Source organism: Carcharhinus amblyrhynchos, chromosome 6 (assembly GCF_965287045.1).
Source record: "Carcharhinus amblyrhynchos chromosome 6, sCarAmb.v2.hapA, whole genome shotgun sequence".
Taxonomy (NCBI): domain Eukaryota; kingdom Metazoa; phylum Chordata; class Chondrichthyes; order Carcharhiniformes; family Carcharhinidae; genus Carcharhinus; species Carcharhinus amblyrhynchos.
The window spans coordinates 54,091,880-54,108,059 of NC_137329.1; the positions used below are offsets into that span (position 1 = coordinate 54,091,880).

General features: G+C 41.8%; 1 protein-coding gene across 1 annotated transcript in view; it reads right to left on the reverse strand.

Annotated features, from left to right (window-relative positions):
• LOC145343931 (N-acetyl-beta-glucosaminyl-glycoprotein 4-beta-N-acetylgalactosaminyltransferase 1-like) overlaps positions 1–16,180 on the reverse strand; it is a 720,751-nt gene that overhangs the window by 22,822 nt on the left and 681,749 nt on the right. The window contains exon 17 of the mRNA XM_080190473.1: positions 4,930–5,002. Within this exon, the coding sequence (XP_080046599.1) occupies positions 4,930–5,002 (73 nt within the window). The remainder of the gene's footprint in view (positions 1–4,929; positions 5,003–16,180) is intronic.

Below are 16,180 nucleotides of genomic sequence, written 5' to 3' on the forward strand. Positions count from 1 at the left end.
ATCTCTAAGCTGCCATGAACCACAAGTCTTTGAAATGATTCCACAACTTCAGGGATATTGCAGAGGATTAGGATATGCCAGGGGAATTAGGTCTAGGCTGGGAAGACAGGGTTTGGGCTTTTGCCAGCTTGCACCCTTAGAAGGACTCCTGGGAATTGGAAATCCTAGGAATGGGGTCAGGAATCGGGACACACCTGCCATTTTAAAAGGGCTCCCAAGTCATCCTGACTGGGTGAAATATAGGTTGATGTAATTGTCTGTGTGAAGCACAGTGCATGGGGTCAGTGGCATCGTGTATATTGTATTGCACTCTGCACAGTGAGGTTTACTTAGTTCTTTCTTTATTCCACATTAAGAAGCAGAAGTAACCGTCAGGTAGTGTCAGAGCAGATAGTTTATTCCATTGCTCGCTGTCACTAGGTTTCCATTATTAGTGCAGAGCATCAGTAGAGCAGGGAATTGTAAATGTAACTTATTCAGCTTAGGAAATTACAGTTCACACAGGCTGGTCTTGGCATTGTTTTTGGTTAGGCAATTTGCAATGAGTTAGAGAAAACAGAATTCTCCAGTTCCGTTACAGTCCATTACCTTAGTTATTAGATTACACTGATTGTATCTTTTATCTGAGATGAATATAGAAATTGATTTTCATTCAAATGTAATCCAATACAACTTAATTTTGATGGAGTTTTTGGATGGTATACATTCATAAAACAAACATGTAAAGTTGCAGGCTAGTGGAGCAGTATGCTGGTAAAGTAATGGGTAGTGCCAATGATAGGCTATAGGTTAATCATGGTTAAAAACAGAATGTGCAGGTCTGGAAGCATCAGTGGAGAGAGAAATAGATTTAATATTTCACATCCAATATGAGTCTTCTTTGAATCTGGTGAACCGCTAACCTGGATCACATTATTACAGAAGCTCCAAAGAGAAAAATAAGCTACCTCCAGCAAAAAAGGAAGATGTTTTAGGTAATCCCATTCTTCTCAGCAGAAATTAAACTGTAAAGTAGCAAAGCCTAGAATTGGGGGACGGAAGGAAATAAGGCGGAAACCTAGATATAGACAAGGAGATTGTGAGTCAGACACTTGGTGATGTAGGGAAGATTTCTTAGCATCTTAATGTCAGATTGTCGCACACTGGTACTGAAACTGGGTCCTCAGCCCCCAGAGATGGGCAAAAGGACTCTGGTGGGATTCCACTGGCCATGACTGATTTAAGAATCAACCATCAGGGACCGCCATCCAAATCAAATTAAATAGAGCAGCCCGCTGTACAAGATGCTGACCAAATCAGAGGGCTGGCAGCTTGGCAGTCTTGGAAAAGTCACTGCTGCGGCTACAGGAGGAAGAGGGCACCTCCATGTTGAGGCACTCTCAAAAGCCATGTATATTTTTTTCACTGTGCTGAGGCTAGGCAGGCAGGACCCAGTGATCAAGAGGGTAAATCCTCCAGTGGTAGCGTCAGGGCTGTGATGGGGTGGGCATTGATGTTGGAGGTGCATGCAGGGATGGGGGGCAGAGAGACTCTTGATGGGCTATGAATTGGCCATTTAGGAATGGCGGACCTGGTAGTCTCCCAACGTAGCAGGGTCTGACCTGATGTCAATAAAATGCCAGCAGGGATAGGAAAATGCCCATGAATTGGCCATTCACTGATTTAATTGGCTGCCAGTCTCTGGTTTTCTCACTTCTCCAACACTGAGTACATGCTGTGCCTGCAGAAAGGGGACAAGCTCCCCACCAACATCATTTTACAAGGCCTTCCCACCCATCTCCAGGGGCTTGGTGAAATCCAGGCCGAAGAGGGATGGGGGAAGGGCATGGCTGAAGATGGAAGGGAAAGAATCAGGAAGATGCTTAGATATTGCAAGTATGAGAAAGAGACAAAGACCCAGAAAGGAGGGACGTATACAGAAAAGAAAATAAATTGTCAAGAACACATGACATATAAAAGTACGTGATCTAGAAAGTACAGGGAAAAGGACCAACAGCTGCAAACACATTTCCATTATTCCTTGACAGTTGAAATTTCCAGGCATTCCAGCTAGTAACTGGAATAAATCAAACAAAACAGCATGCGGAAGAAAGTGATCTGCATTCACTGAGTGCCTCATCTGGTTAGCTCTTTGCTCGAAGTTCCTTATTTTGCGATCTAGACCATTTATATATTAATAATAGCTGAGGAACTTTGATGCTAAACATAATACAACAATACCAGAACCAACAGACTGGAAATTTCCACATCTATCTGTACTGAAAGAGGACAGTGCTCTGCCAAGGAAGTGATTTGCTTCACCTTTGTGACAGTGGCTCACAGCTCTAAGGAAGCAGAGACAGCAGTGAGAGAATTGCCTTAAAGGGACACAGCCTTGATGAAAAAGAACTTGCCATATGCATGCGAGGGAGAAGGAGTAGGTGAACCGTACATCACTCTCATCACAAGAATGGCATTCACAAGTGATACAGTTGTGGATTGCAACGTTATTCGTGTCATGTGTTTATAGATGAAAGCCATTTTTTCAGATGAGGACAGAATATTTTGTGAATATAACGCTTCTTCAAAAGGGCACTTAACCCACACACCAACCGATGTCCTCTGGTGAGCAAGTTGTCCGGACTGCCTTTGTATTAAAATTTAGTTCAAAATGTAGAAAAGAGGGTGACTGGGCAAGTGAGCTATTTCCAGGTTTCTGCATCCAGGGTGCACTAAAAGCTACAAGTAAATATCCCTTCAATTTCCATTTGCTGTCTGGGAGGACTTGGCTGCCCAATTGCAACTAGTTCCAAGACTTAGCAGAGATCCAAGATGTGTGCTGCCTGAGCAACTGTATCCAGGAAACTATATCCTAATACTCCAAGATTCAATCAGTCAAAATGCTGACAACCAAGTCACTTTTCTGCCTTGATCATATTAATCACACAAACCAGTTAGGGTGTAACGTGAGACTTTGTAATGGATGTGTTGACAATCCATTAAAGCTCCCAGCTCAAGTATTCAACATGTTGTTTTGTTCTGTATTCAGTTTGTGAAAGAGTTGACATTAGATAAAGGAAAGCTTTCGTTTTTTTGTGTGGTGTCTGCAAAGAGATACAGTGCTGAAACTATGCCAATAGGATGGAACGTAGGAACTGGAGTAGGCTAATCAGCTTCTTGAACCTGCCCCACCATTCAACTAAATCATTACCTGTGTCTTAGCTCCAAAATCCCTGATACCAGGGAACAAATTAACTCTCTTTGAGGGCTCCTTTTTGAGATTTTCTCAACGGTCGCCTTTTTAAATTTCGGGCGGTGGGGGGGGCGGTCACCATTGGTGTTTAGGGGCCTCTTTGGGGGTAAAGCAAATCTAAAGATTTAAGTTAGAAACCAAACTGCTCTGTTGAAGCAGAGATTTGCAAACTCACTTCTTGCCTTCAGTAAAGTATATTTAAGAAACGAGAGACTTGGTGCTGGGCCAGCAGCCAGGAGTCCAACAAGAATTAAACAGTTTTCCTTCAGTCACATTCCTCCGTCACATCCACACCACCCCCATCCCACCCCACCTCTCCTGTGATCACCCCCATCCTGCAGTTGTTATTAAAGCAAATTCATGGCCTGAAAGATTGGGATCTTCTGAATTGATTGGGCTCCCAAACTTTTTCCACACATTAAAATTTTTTTGAAAAATAAAACATACACACGAGAGGCAAATTAAATTTGTATACAGTCAGACATGTCTACAGTGGAAGCCATTTCTATATTTCAAGTAAAATCTAAGGGGAGCAAGAAACAACCTGGATTTTCTGCACAATATTTTTTCTCCCTGTACCTCAGGTTTTTCTTCTTTAAACTTTAGTCACAAAATAATTTATTGGACAAATATGAAAAAGAAACAACTCCATTGAAAAGATGTAAGTTTTTCTTTCTTGTTTCTTTTGCATGTAAACTTAAAAGCCAGGCCCAGAAGGAGGGTTTTAGAAGTAAAGACTAAGTTTTTTTTAAAAAAAGTTGAGGAATTATATATACAAACAAAATAATTTATAAATATGAAAGTCAACAATGCTGCCTGCTTTCCATACTCTCTCCCTCTTGTATCGAGAGTCTTCTTTCTCTCCTCCCATCCTTCCCAACCCAATCCAATCTCTCCTTTCTCAGTGGTCAGAATTTCCCGACCCCTCTGAGGCAGGTTTTCTGGTGGTGGAGGCAACACCATTGCTCATTAGCAGGATCTTCCAGTCGGCATTTCTTGCTGGCTGCCGGGCAACCCAGCAGCCCGTGGCAACCCTCCTCTGCCCCTGTAAAATCTGCTGCAACAGGGGAGCAGAAAATCCCAGCCAATGCCTTTCTCTTCTTCCATTCTCTCTCTCTCCAGAGTCACATGTAGGCCAGGCCAGGTAAAGACGGCAGACTTATTTACCTAAAAGCTGTATTTTTACAACAACTGATATTAATTATCATAATTGCCATTAATGAGAGGGGCTTTCCTGATTCATTATTGCAATTCAAATTCCACCAGGTTTGAAGCCATGTCCCCAGACCACTAACCTGGTTCTCTGGATTACAATTCCAGTGACATTACTAATATGCTGTCATCTCCCCATTGGAGCTAAGAGTTCCCCACCTGTATTCCTCCTTTCATACAAAATTACTGCATTGTGCACACACTGCAGAAGGTAATTTCAGGTATACCATATATTTGACAGACATGTACCATTTTTGACCAGCTGACATATGCTTATTTTTACGACAATATGTTTTATAACATCTACCATAAACTACAGCATATCTAATGGGGAAAGAAACACAGACAACTAAAAGAGGTTTCCATTAATATATGCCATCATCAAAGCCTAGGATACCTGTTCAAAATAATGAGGTTGTCATGGAAAAATGCATCTGAAATTCCATTTCATTGAATCTCATTATCAGTTTAATATGCGCACTCACCTCTATAGCATCTGCTCCTGCCTGAAGCCCTGCCGAGCGCTCAAAATTCCCTGTTCGTTTCAAATATTGATATCTGAAAAGGAGTTGAGAAACCAAGGTTATAAGATAGTTCACACCAAGGAATCCTCTTCACTTGAAACCACTCTACAGCATGGGGTCCTATCTTTCAACTTTTGAAACTCACAAGTTAAATTTTGACTGCATTCTGGAGGGAAAAGGTGTGTTTTACCTGATCAGCAGCAGTAGCTAACTTCAGTTCAAATCAATAGATACAGATAAATTAATAAGAAGAGGAGCCTTTACATACCTGCCATTCTTTCTGCATTCTGCATTTACATCTAAAACTGGCCAGTTTGGTTGCTTGGTGCATATGCATGTACCTGCTTCACACCGTATGATATTGTAATAATTGGAACAACGTGCAAATGAGAAATTTAATGGCTTGGTAGAAAACATAATCCTCAGTTAGTAGGTCATGTCTTCCAGCCCTACTCCAGGACTGATGTGGAATGACGATGGATTCAAATTCAGTGCTAGCAGGCGTTATCTATGAAGGCCGCACATTCTCCATCTTCCCCTCGCCTGAGGTGCGCTGACCCTCAGGATTAAATCTGCTCATCATCATATCTATTGGCGCTCTCTCTCAAAGGGGAGAGCAGCCTATTGCAATGATACTGTGCCTTTAAGAAATGTATTTTAATATTTATTTCTATTTCATAGAAAATCCCAGCCAATGCCTTTCTCTTCTTCCATTCTCTCTCTCTCCAGAGTCACATGTAGGCCAGGCCAGGTAAGGATGGCAGACTTATTTACCTAAAAGCTGTGTTTTTACAACAACTGATATTAATTATCATAATTGCCATTAATGAGAAGGGCTTTCCTGATTCATTATTGCAATTCAAATTCCACCAGGTTTGAAGCCATGTCCCCAGACCACTAACCTGGTTCTCTGGATTACAATTCCAGTGACATTACTAATATGCTGTCATCTCCCCATTGGAGCTAACAGTTCCCCACCTGTATTCCTCCTTTCATACAAAATTACTGCATTGTGCACACACTGCAGAAGGTGCAGTGTGCATCTTTAGCTATCTAAAGATGTTTTAGGAACAATATAAATGCAAGTTATTTTCCTTTATTCCTTTTGAACCATTTTTAATCAGAATTTTGGATCGACTAAGAAATAGATAGATGTCGGCTCTGAAACGACAAAAACACTTCGTCTTAGACTGAAATGATGGTTCCATTTCCATTTCGGACAGCCCGGTTTCACCATATAACATACGAAGGAAATTTACACAGACAACATTGCAACTTGTACTATGGGGAGGGATGAACTTAAGGTTGCACCCCTTCCATGCCACTGTCAGGCGTGAATCCTTTCACTCTGTCCCAAACTTCAATCCTCTTCAGTAGTAACTGTGCTCCTATACATTCCTTAGGCACAGATAATGCAATGTTCTCACCAAACAGCTCTGCTTGAAGGATGGCAGAACTGACGTATAAGGAAAGATTGAGTTGGTTCGGATTATATTCGCTGCAGTTTAGAAGAATAAAGGCTAGACAGGGTAGATGCAGAAGGGATATTCCTGAGGGTGGGGGAAGCACAGTAAGAAATCTCATGCCACCAGGTTAAAGTCCAACAGGTTTATTTGGCAGCAAAAGCCACTAGCTTTTAGGGAATCCAGACCAGAGGGTCACCATCTAAAATTAAGGGGAAAACCTTCTGGGGCTGAGATGAGGGTAAATTCCCTCACCCAGAGTGGTGGGCCTGTGGAATTCTCCACCAGTGGAAAGCAGTTGAGGCCAAAACATTGTATGTTTTCAAGGAGGAATTATGTATAGCTCTTGGAGTTAAAGGGATTAAAAGATTGTGGGGGGGGAGGGGAGTGGGAACTGAGTTGGATGATCAGACATGATCATAATAAATGGCAGAGCAGGCTCAAAGGGCCGAATGGTCTACTACTCTTATTTTTTGTGTTTCCCTGACAGCTTTGCTGTTCTTTATTTTACCAAACAAAACGAGTGTCACTTTTCTGAACTTAGCTAAATAAACTCTTTATAGAATCCCCACAGTGCAGGAGGAAGCCATTCATCCCATAAAGCCCACACCAACAACAACTGCACCCAGGCCCTATCCCCATCACTCTGTGTATTTACTCTTCTAATTCCCCCTGATACTAAGGTGCAATTTAGCATGGCAAATCCACCTAACCTGCACATCTTTGGAGTGTGAGAGGAAACCTGAACACCTGGAGGAAACCCATGCAGACACGGGGAGACTGTGCAAACGCCACAGTGACCTGAGGCTGGAACTGAACCTGGATCCCTGCCACTGTGAGGCAGCAGTGCTAACTACTGTGCCACCGTGCTGCCCATATTTTTCAAATAAGGAAAATGACAGAGACCCCCCTGCTTGCAAAAAATGTGTTGTACAATCAACCAGAATGAAAGTTATTCCATCATGTAGCAATGAAACTGCAGACACAAGCTTCAATGCATTAAAAAGTAGCAACATGAACTATTCACATATTCTCCAAACAACAAGTGTCACATATACCCTTTTAGTGATTTAGTGCTGAGATCATGTGCAATTCAGCATTGAAAGAGGGGATACTGTATCCACTCCATTGGCGACAGACTGACAAGTCACCGTGAAGACCACAGTGGGCCAAGAACTATTAGCTTGCTAACTTGAGTGACCTTTGATTCAATATTTACACTCCATTGTAGAAAGATATAAGGGAACTTTTCTATCTGGCTCTGTCACTTCTGGTGTGTGATTTATTACTCCTTTTGAAGCTGAGAAGATATATCAGAACATATTCAGGCATTTTTGGGTTTAATTAGACTATTGGAGGAAGAGACATATGAAAAACAAAGGAAAAAATGACAATCAACAACCCACTTGCAAAAATGGACAACAGTTTCAGACAGTACCATCTATCTTCATCAGGAACTAGTACCAGCATTTTCCCACTGCTATTCTCACTCCATCCTCACCAAGTTGATTTCTTTATATTTATCAGATATTTTCTGATTCATCCCCACAGCTAGCCTCCTTATTCCCTCTCTAAATGATGTTAATTCTAGGAATCCAGCTGTTTGACAAACCATGGTTGATCCAGGGTGAGGTCTACTAATTGGGTAATTAGTAGGGTAAATATGTGCAGTAATGGGGATAGAGGCTGGCTGGGATTGTTGTTGGTGCAGGCTCACTGGGCCAAATGGCCTCTTTCTACACTGTAGGGATTCTATTAATTCTATTTTCATGCTAGTTTGATATCTTTCGCATTAATTCTATAGGTACATTTCAGTTTCCTGGATTTGGTTTTGCCTTTTGACTATTTCTTCCTGGGATTTTGAGACCAAGCGTTTGACAATTCTGAGAGGTAACTAGGATCATGTGCTCAAAAAATTCAGACAAGCAGACTGAAGTCAAAAACAGGGCACAGAACAACTTTAATAATATATTAATACATCCTGAAAGAATTTCTTTACCAATCACAAAACTCTCTTTTACAGCACACTGTACATCTATAAACTAAAAACCAAAAAAAGCTGGCCGTATTCTCTCTGTTTTCCTTATGTAAATACTCACTTGGCACTTGTAGAATATAATTTGTTTCACAGTAATTGACCCAATATTTACACATTCAGGTCATTGAATATAATATGCAGTACACAGACTGAATAATGAATCAGCTTTGTTTCCTTGTGGTAGTCTCAAGGAAAACTTAGCTCTAGTCTACAGGGCATGACTTATAACTCCTATCACAATGAATGATTTTGAAACAAGTCGCCACATGGAGGTTGAATGCAGTTCAAGTGCCCAAATAGGGTAATACAGCTCGCATGGGAGGCTTTATGGCACACAAGGTATAGTGACCCTTCCTCAGAGCCAGAAGCTCTGGATTCAAGCCCCACTCCAGGACGTGATGGCCAAAGAAGATGTGTTTATAACGTGGCCAGCAGTTTGAGTATCAAAACTGCAAGATCCTTCAACACACACCTATGGCTGGCAGTAAGAATGGGAGAGACTCCTGGCCAGCTATGCATGATGTGAAGTGGTGCTTCTCAAGCTGTCCCAGGAAAGACCTCGCAATGGGAGCAGATGAAAGTCTACTTTGCTCATTGTGGAGCTGTCAACTCTTATCAGACCCTGCCCTGCAGAAGGATAGCACAAAACACAACCCCTGCGTTGTTTCTGACAAAATGTCAGAAGATTTGGAATGAAAACCTGGCTGTGCTTCTGGGGAAAAACATGCTGATTTTCAGTCAGAATCTGACACTTTTTTTCTGTCAGATTCTGCCTGATATAAATGCTGTTCTGACACTTTGTCAAAAAAAATCAGGTGGCTGTGTTTTGCACTATCATTCTGGCAGGGCAGGGTCTGATAGACCCAACAAGATCAGCTTCACAATGAACCAAGTAGTCTTTCATCAGGGAAGAGAACAACAATGTGTGGGATCTTTTAAAAATCAACAAGAAAAATTCTGATTTGAGAGAGAGTGGAGAGATGCAGGTCCTTCTTGGATCAATGTTAACACTTTCTTTTGATGCTTCAACATGCTGCACCATATGTTTGAATTTACAATTTGTTACATGATTAATTCCTAACTGCAGCACATTGCCAATAAAGGCCAAGCAGTCTCCCACTGATTACACAGCAACACTCTCCCAGGGCTCAAAATCACTGAACCCTTTAACTCTCTCTGGTTTTCTTCCTCTGACATACCTTAAACATTTAAAAGCCCAGCTCTCTAATACCTGAATATTGCAGTTCAATGTAACCAATCTCTTATACTCCCTCTGACTTTATTGCACTATGCTCTTTCCCTAAGTTTACCAATTTAAACAAGCACCCTGACAGATACCTGGGACCAGGAGATCTTCCTGGCACCTTAATAGAAGAGTGGTGTGCAGAATGGGGAGACCTTGCCAAGGAGGGAAAAATTAGAAAACAAACTACACATTTATTTCTCCACTCTGCAGACCTCGCAGAATGAATAAAGTATTGGACTTAGTTCTGCCATCATACAAAGTTAAATAGGCTGCTGGCATTTATTATGTAGGCTCAGTCAAAAAGGACTGAATACTTCAGTGACTACTGGAATGGGTAGCTAGTGCTTAGGGAAGAGTATCTCAGCATAAGGCAACACCTTCATAAGAGAAGGGGAGGAAATTGGCAGTAAGGAGGAGGAAAGATGTGAGAAGAAACAATTGAAAACATAATGCATATACAATCACAGTCAACCCACAAATTACTTTAACCTTGTCAATGTTCCTATTCCGGCAATACATTTTTCTCCCTCTTTTTACTCCCAGTCATGCAGCAAATTGATACCCTCCCTCAGGCATGACTGGTGTTTTACATTCAATACTAATGAGTAAGTGATACTTAACACAGGGACACAGAGCAAAAAGATAGATTATGTCTAGTCTGGGCTTGAAGGCAGCAAAACCATCTTGGCAACTAAAATGTGTTTCTGTTGCTTTGTCTAGTACTGCAGTGCTGAGATGTGCAATCCAACAATCCATTGAGGTAACGTGCTCTGACAGTCATAGACAATGCAACATCAATTCCAAGTGAACAATAAATGATAGTCCCTGCATGTGCAAACATGTCGCAGTGATCTGTCTGATACCCTGACTGTCACTTTCAGTTTCAATCACATTTAAGATCACAAAGATAGTCATTGGCTGATGAATAGCATGAGAGAAATCGTTCCACACTGGAGTCCCGTCAATAGCATACAATCAAAAAAACCCATCAGCTTTGATGTTACTGCGGGGGAGAAGATTGGATTGCATTGATGGCGTTATAATTGGTTCAGGCTTTAATAAAAATCCTATAAGAATGACTGCACACTACATATCTTCAGAAATCAACCACACCTCAATCTGTACTGAAACTGACCAGCAAAAGCTATACCACATTTGAGAAGATTAAATCTGCACTAAGGAAGCCGTAACAATGTCAAGTTGATTTGGTAAGGGGGAAAGCAACAACAGCAATTATATCAGGCAGAATTTTACAAAAAAAAGTCAGGTTCTAACTGAAAACCTATGTGTTTCTCCTCAGAAACACAGCTAGGTTTTCACCCCAAATCTTCTGACACTGTCAAAAAAAAAGGAATGCTGCATGTTTTGCGCTGTCATTCTGACGGGGCAGGGCCTGATAGAGCTGACAAGACAAGCTCCATAATAATTGGATTGCCCTTTTTAAAGGATACCCTATCTCAAAGTCAAGTTAAAGGCTCCCTCCCATGGACATTTGTACACCTAGCAGACAAGGGGAACACCCCAACCCTCAAATGTAGAGAGCCAACTGCCTGCTGCCCTACAACTGAATTGTTGGGTCACCATATCCTGTAATCCCTGCCGGCAGGAGGGAACATCTGTCATGGCCTAAAGCAATGATGTAAAGCCATTTAATCATTTTAAATGTATTCTAATTTATGAAAATCAGGTTTATGCCCTTGCTGGAAGTGAACCTGATTACATCATTGGGGAGGGTCCGAGGACATCGCGCTTGGTAATCGCGCCTGTCAAACCCCATTATGGGCCTTCTCATGAGACTTAGTGGCCATAATGGGAATTGCGCACATGGCTAATTGACTCGTAATCACATCCATTGTGCAGAAAAGAAATCCCAAGATATTTGTTGAGGTATAATCAGAAAAAATTCAAAAATTGACAGGTGTTGCTAAATACATTTTTATAGAAATAAAGACAAGAATGTTATCTAGTAAATACCCAATTAAAAAGAGATGTTTTAAGAGCTACATTTCATCATTGGTGCTTAATTGGTAGAGTGCTCTTGTACTCTGCTTAGTACATTCATATTATTGCATCCCCCTGCATTTACATCAGAGACTTACATGTGTTCAAATATCAAGGCTACAGCCTTTGATGTTCAGAATTTATAACAACTATATCCCAAAAGAAACTTAATTAGTAACTGGATCATCATTGTATTTTTGTATAAGTGTTGTATTCTCCCTCTTTCTATCAACATAAATGTTAAGAATTTGATGTATGCCGCACAATTCTTACGTCACAATTTTTCAGTGAAGTTTTTATGTAAACATATGAAATAGGGAAATCCCATCTTAACATTTCTTTGCACATTATAACCACAAACCTCTGATCACTGAATACATTGTCCAGTTTGCATATCACTTTGTTTTTAAATCCAATTCTTCTATTTTTGTTTTGTCCATTTTCAGTTGTTTGCAAACCAATTTTATTTTAATTTCAGAATTCTCCCAACCCACCCAGAGCTGTTTGAATCTCATTTTGGAGCTTAAATTATATGGTCCCCATTTTCCATTTGCCCTATTTCCATCCCAGGGTGTTTGTCAGCTGGCTTTGTATTTAATCATCAGCCATACCCCCTTAATCAAATTCTGGCCAACAGATAGATTCGGCAATTGAGAATAGGTCTGGCAAAAAGAGAAAATTGTGGGAAAGGGAAGGTTGTCAATTTTGACAGGACAAATAAAAAAGCACATTATCTAAACAATGAGAAATTATAGAGCTCTGAAATGCAGAGGGATCTGGGTGTCCTAGAGTGTAAATTATTAAAAGTTGGTATGCAGGTGCGGCAAGAAAATAGCAAAGCTACTGGAATTTTATTGTTTATTGTGAGGGGAATTTAGTACAAGAGTAGAAAGGTTGTGCTTCAGTAATACAGAGTAAGAAGTCTCACAACACCAGGTTAAAGTCCAACAAGTGCCAACACTCACCTGATGAAGGGGCAGCGCTTTGAAAGCCCGTGCTACCAAATAAACCTGTTGGACTTTAACCTGTTGTGAGATTTCTTACTGTGCCCACTCCCGTCCAACACTGGCATCTCTACATCATTTAGTTATACTGGGTATTGGTGAGACCACATTCGGAGTCCTGTGTACAGTTTTGGTCTCCTTATTCAACAAAAGATGTAAATGTACTGGAAACAGTTCAGAGGAGATTTGCCAAATTAATACCTGTAAAGGCCAGGTTCTCTTAGGAGGAAAAATTAGAAAGGCTGTGTTTGTATCCGCTGGAATTTAGAAGAATAAGAGGTGACTTGATTGAAACATACAAAATCCTGAGAGGACTTGATCTAGGAGAAGTTGAAAGTATGTTCCTTTCTGTGGGAGAATCTAGAACTAGGGGCCAGCATTTAAAAATAAGGGGTTGTCCATTTAAGACAAAGATGAGGAAAATAATTTTCTCCCAGAAGGTTGACAGACTTTGGAATTGTTTCCCTCAAAAGGAGGTTGAAGTAGAATCTTTGAATATCTTTAAGGCAAAAGTAGATAGATTCTTGATAAAGCAAGGGGGTGAAAGGTTATTGGGAGTAGGCAGGAATATGAAGTTGAGGTTAAACTATTTCAGCCATGACCTTTATTGAATGGCGGAGTATGTTTGAGGAACCAAATGGCTCTCTGCTGTTCTTAATTTGTACATATATTCATTTATAGAGTGACACTGGGGCCAAACTTTACCTTCCCTCCAAATTGGGCCAGTACTTACTTACTCCAACAATGGAACCAACTGTTATAACCCCAGCATCTTGGTTTCATACTGTTATAATGGTGGCCAGACCTTAAGGTTACCACATCTGGTATCACACCACACAACATCATGATCCCCAACTTTCCTCGCCTCCCAACTTACTTGCAACCTGCCCTCATGCAGACTAAACCAGCACTGGACAATTCGCAAGCACTTAGTGATTGTACAATACAAGCGTATAGTTCAATTATTTTCCTGTCATAACAAAGTAAGCATCTGTTTTCACTTCAATTTCCCCTTTGCGCAGGATTCTCTGACCTCCCCGTGGCATGTTTCTCAGCAGTGGAAGGTGGCCCACTGTTGGCCGATGGTGGGATCTTTTGGGAAGTTTCCCATTGATTCCATCCATGCTGCTGTGAAACACGCGGTGGGGGTTTTGCTGTAGGCAGAACTAGAAGATCCCGCTGGCATGAGGAGCTGGAAAATCTCACCGTATGTTTCAGTATGGGTTCTACACGAAATCACAGGGGCTCATACCAAAAAACCACATACCCATCTTGTGTCTTTAATACAAGTGCATTACAGAAATGTAATTAAAAAATAGGACCGAAGATAAAGATTTTAGAAAAGGCGGGCAAAAAGCTTGGCCTAAAATGTGAGTTTTAAGGAAAGCTCCATGGAGGGGAAGGAGTTTGAGAGGTGGAGGTCTTTAAGGGGGATATTTCAGAGTATGTGTCCTATTACTGGAATCAAAGGTGGGAAGGATGCGCACATTGATAGAGGCAGAAAGATCAAAGAGTTGGGAAGAATTGTGGGGTTGTGGAATATTCAGAAATTGGGGTGAAGGGTCTGGAGATGGAATGAGAGACAGGGTAAGAAGTCAGGAATGGTGGCAAGAGTTGCAGGAAAAAAAGGATGTGAAGAATAACAGAACGAACAAGAAGAGACAAAGGCGTAGTGAGGGGAGGAAAAGAGGAGTAGAAAATAAGGAAAAGGATAAAAATGAGAAGGCAAATGGTACTGCAATGAGGGAATTCCATTGAAAAGGAAAGCACGAGAAGATGTGTGGTGTGCTATTAACTTACCATTCTTTGAGAGTAGAGGTTGGGGACTCCAAGTCATGACAGAGTTTCCATGCATGTACAGACAAAATGAGCTGCACATGCATAGTTCTGTACTTTTAAGCTCTTTGGGCCCAGTGCATAAAGGAAAATGCTGTGAAAATCAGTGCACCATTACAGAAAAGTCCCAAGCAGGAGACAGGGCAAGGAGACAGGGAAAGGTCCCTAAGGAAGTAGCAGGGAAAGGACAAAGACAGAGAACAGAAACAGGTCCCAGTTAAATTATGAAAAACAACAGGAGCAGAGGAACAGAATCCAAGTGGGAAAGTGGCTGTGGTTATTAGACTTTAAGATATGAGGGCTGAGGGGAAGCCATGGCAATTGAAGAGAGCAGCAGAAGTTGTTGCACCATAACTTCCTTGGAGTAACAATCAGAACTGGATTAACACTCCACACCCATGTACCTGCACTAAAATTCTTAAGCGCCTGTCTGACTGGACCTTCCCGACTCAGGCTGGGTGAGATTTGGGCAGCACAGTGGGTCCTCGGCTCAGTGTTGAAGTTTAACCGAAGCATAGCCCCTTGTTCATGACACTAGCTCCTATAAACCCATGAGTTTAAATGTTCCATTGAAATTACCAGGCCACAGAGCAGGTAGATGTCTAATTAAATGGAAGGGATGTGGGAGATGTGGGGGTTTGGATATGGGGGTTAGGGATTTGGAGATGGGGTGTTGGGGACTCAGGCATGTGGAGGGAGGGGGACTCAGCCTTCGGGTGCTGGTGCATAGGTTAGTCGTCTGGGGGAGATAGTTGAACGTTGGGGGTGGGTGGTTGGAAATTAGGGGTGGGGGATTTCAGATATGGTGGAGGATTGGATCAGGTTGGGGCTGAGATGGGATCAGGAGGGATGGGGTCAGGTCAGTTCAGGGCCATGGAGGTTGGGTCAGGTTAGATCGGGGCACGGAGGTCAGGTTGGGATGGGGGTTCGGTCGGGGAGGTCCCCTGGGAATTCAGGACAGTGGGGGAAGAAGAGTTGTCCTATGCAGGGCTTGGTCTGGGTGTTTAAATTAGTTACACTGAATTTAGAAGTGTTTTTATTTTTTCTAACTCCTTCAGAATAACAATTGGTGTCAAGCTAGCAGAACCATCCAAAGTTAGCACTTTAAATTGTTTTGTTAGATGGTTCTCAGCACGGCGCAGTTCCCCGGCTGAAGCTGGCACTTCTGGACAATTGCCACGTGAACCCTTACTTGGGAACTTCCAAGAGGGATTCTCTTGCGGGTATTCCTCAAAGTCAATGCTGGAGGGCCAGGAAGTTACTCGCTGGTGACTGCAGGCCACTGGGGTGAAGATATCCCTTTGGGGCAATAATGTTCTGCTCAGTACAGTTGAAGAGCTGAAGTTGGGCTTGTGAGTTAGTGCTTAAGTGCACACTCGGAATCCAGGGAACAAAATCTCGACTGAAACCCGACGAGCTGGGGCATCATTGATGTAATCTGGGTTGGAAGGACTTTTGGAGAGAATTCCCAGGTTAGATCTTTGAAGGTGAGGAATGGACTCCCTCATGAGAGACACAAAGTTTCAAAAGGACTGTTTGACTCAGTCTTTACTGACATCTGGGTGGGTTGTTGACAATTCTGTGTCCTTGTGTAATAAAATTCAATTTTGTTTGTTCAAAACCA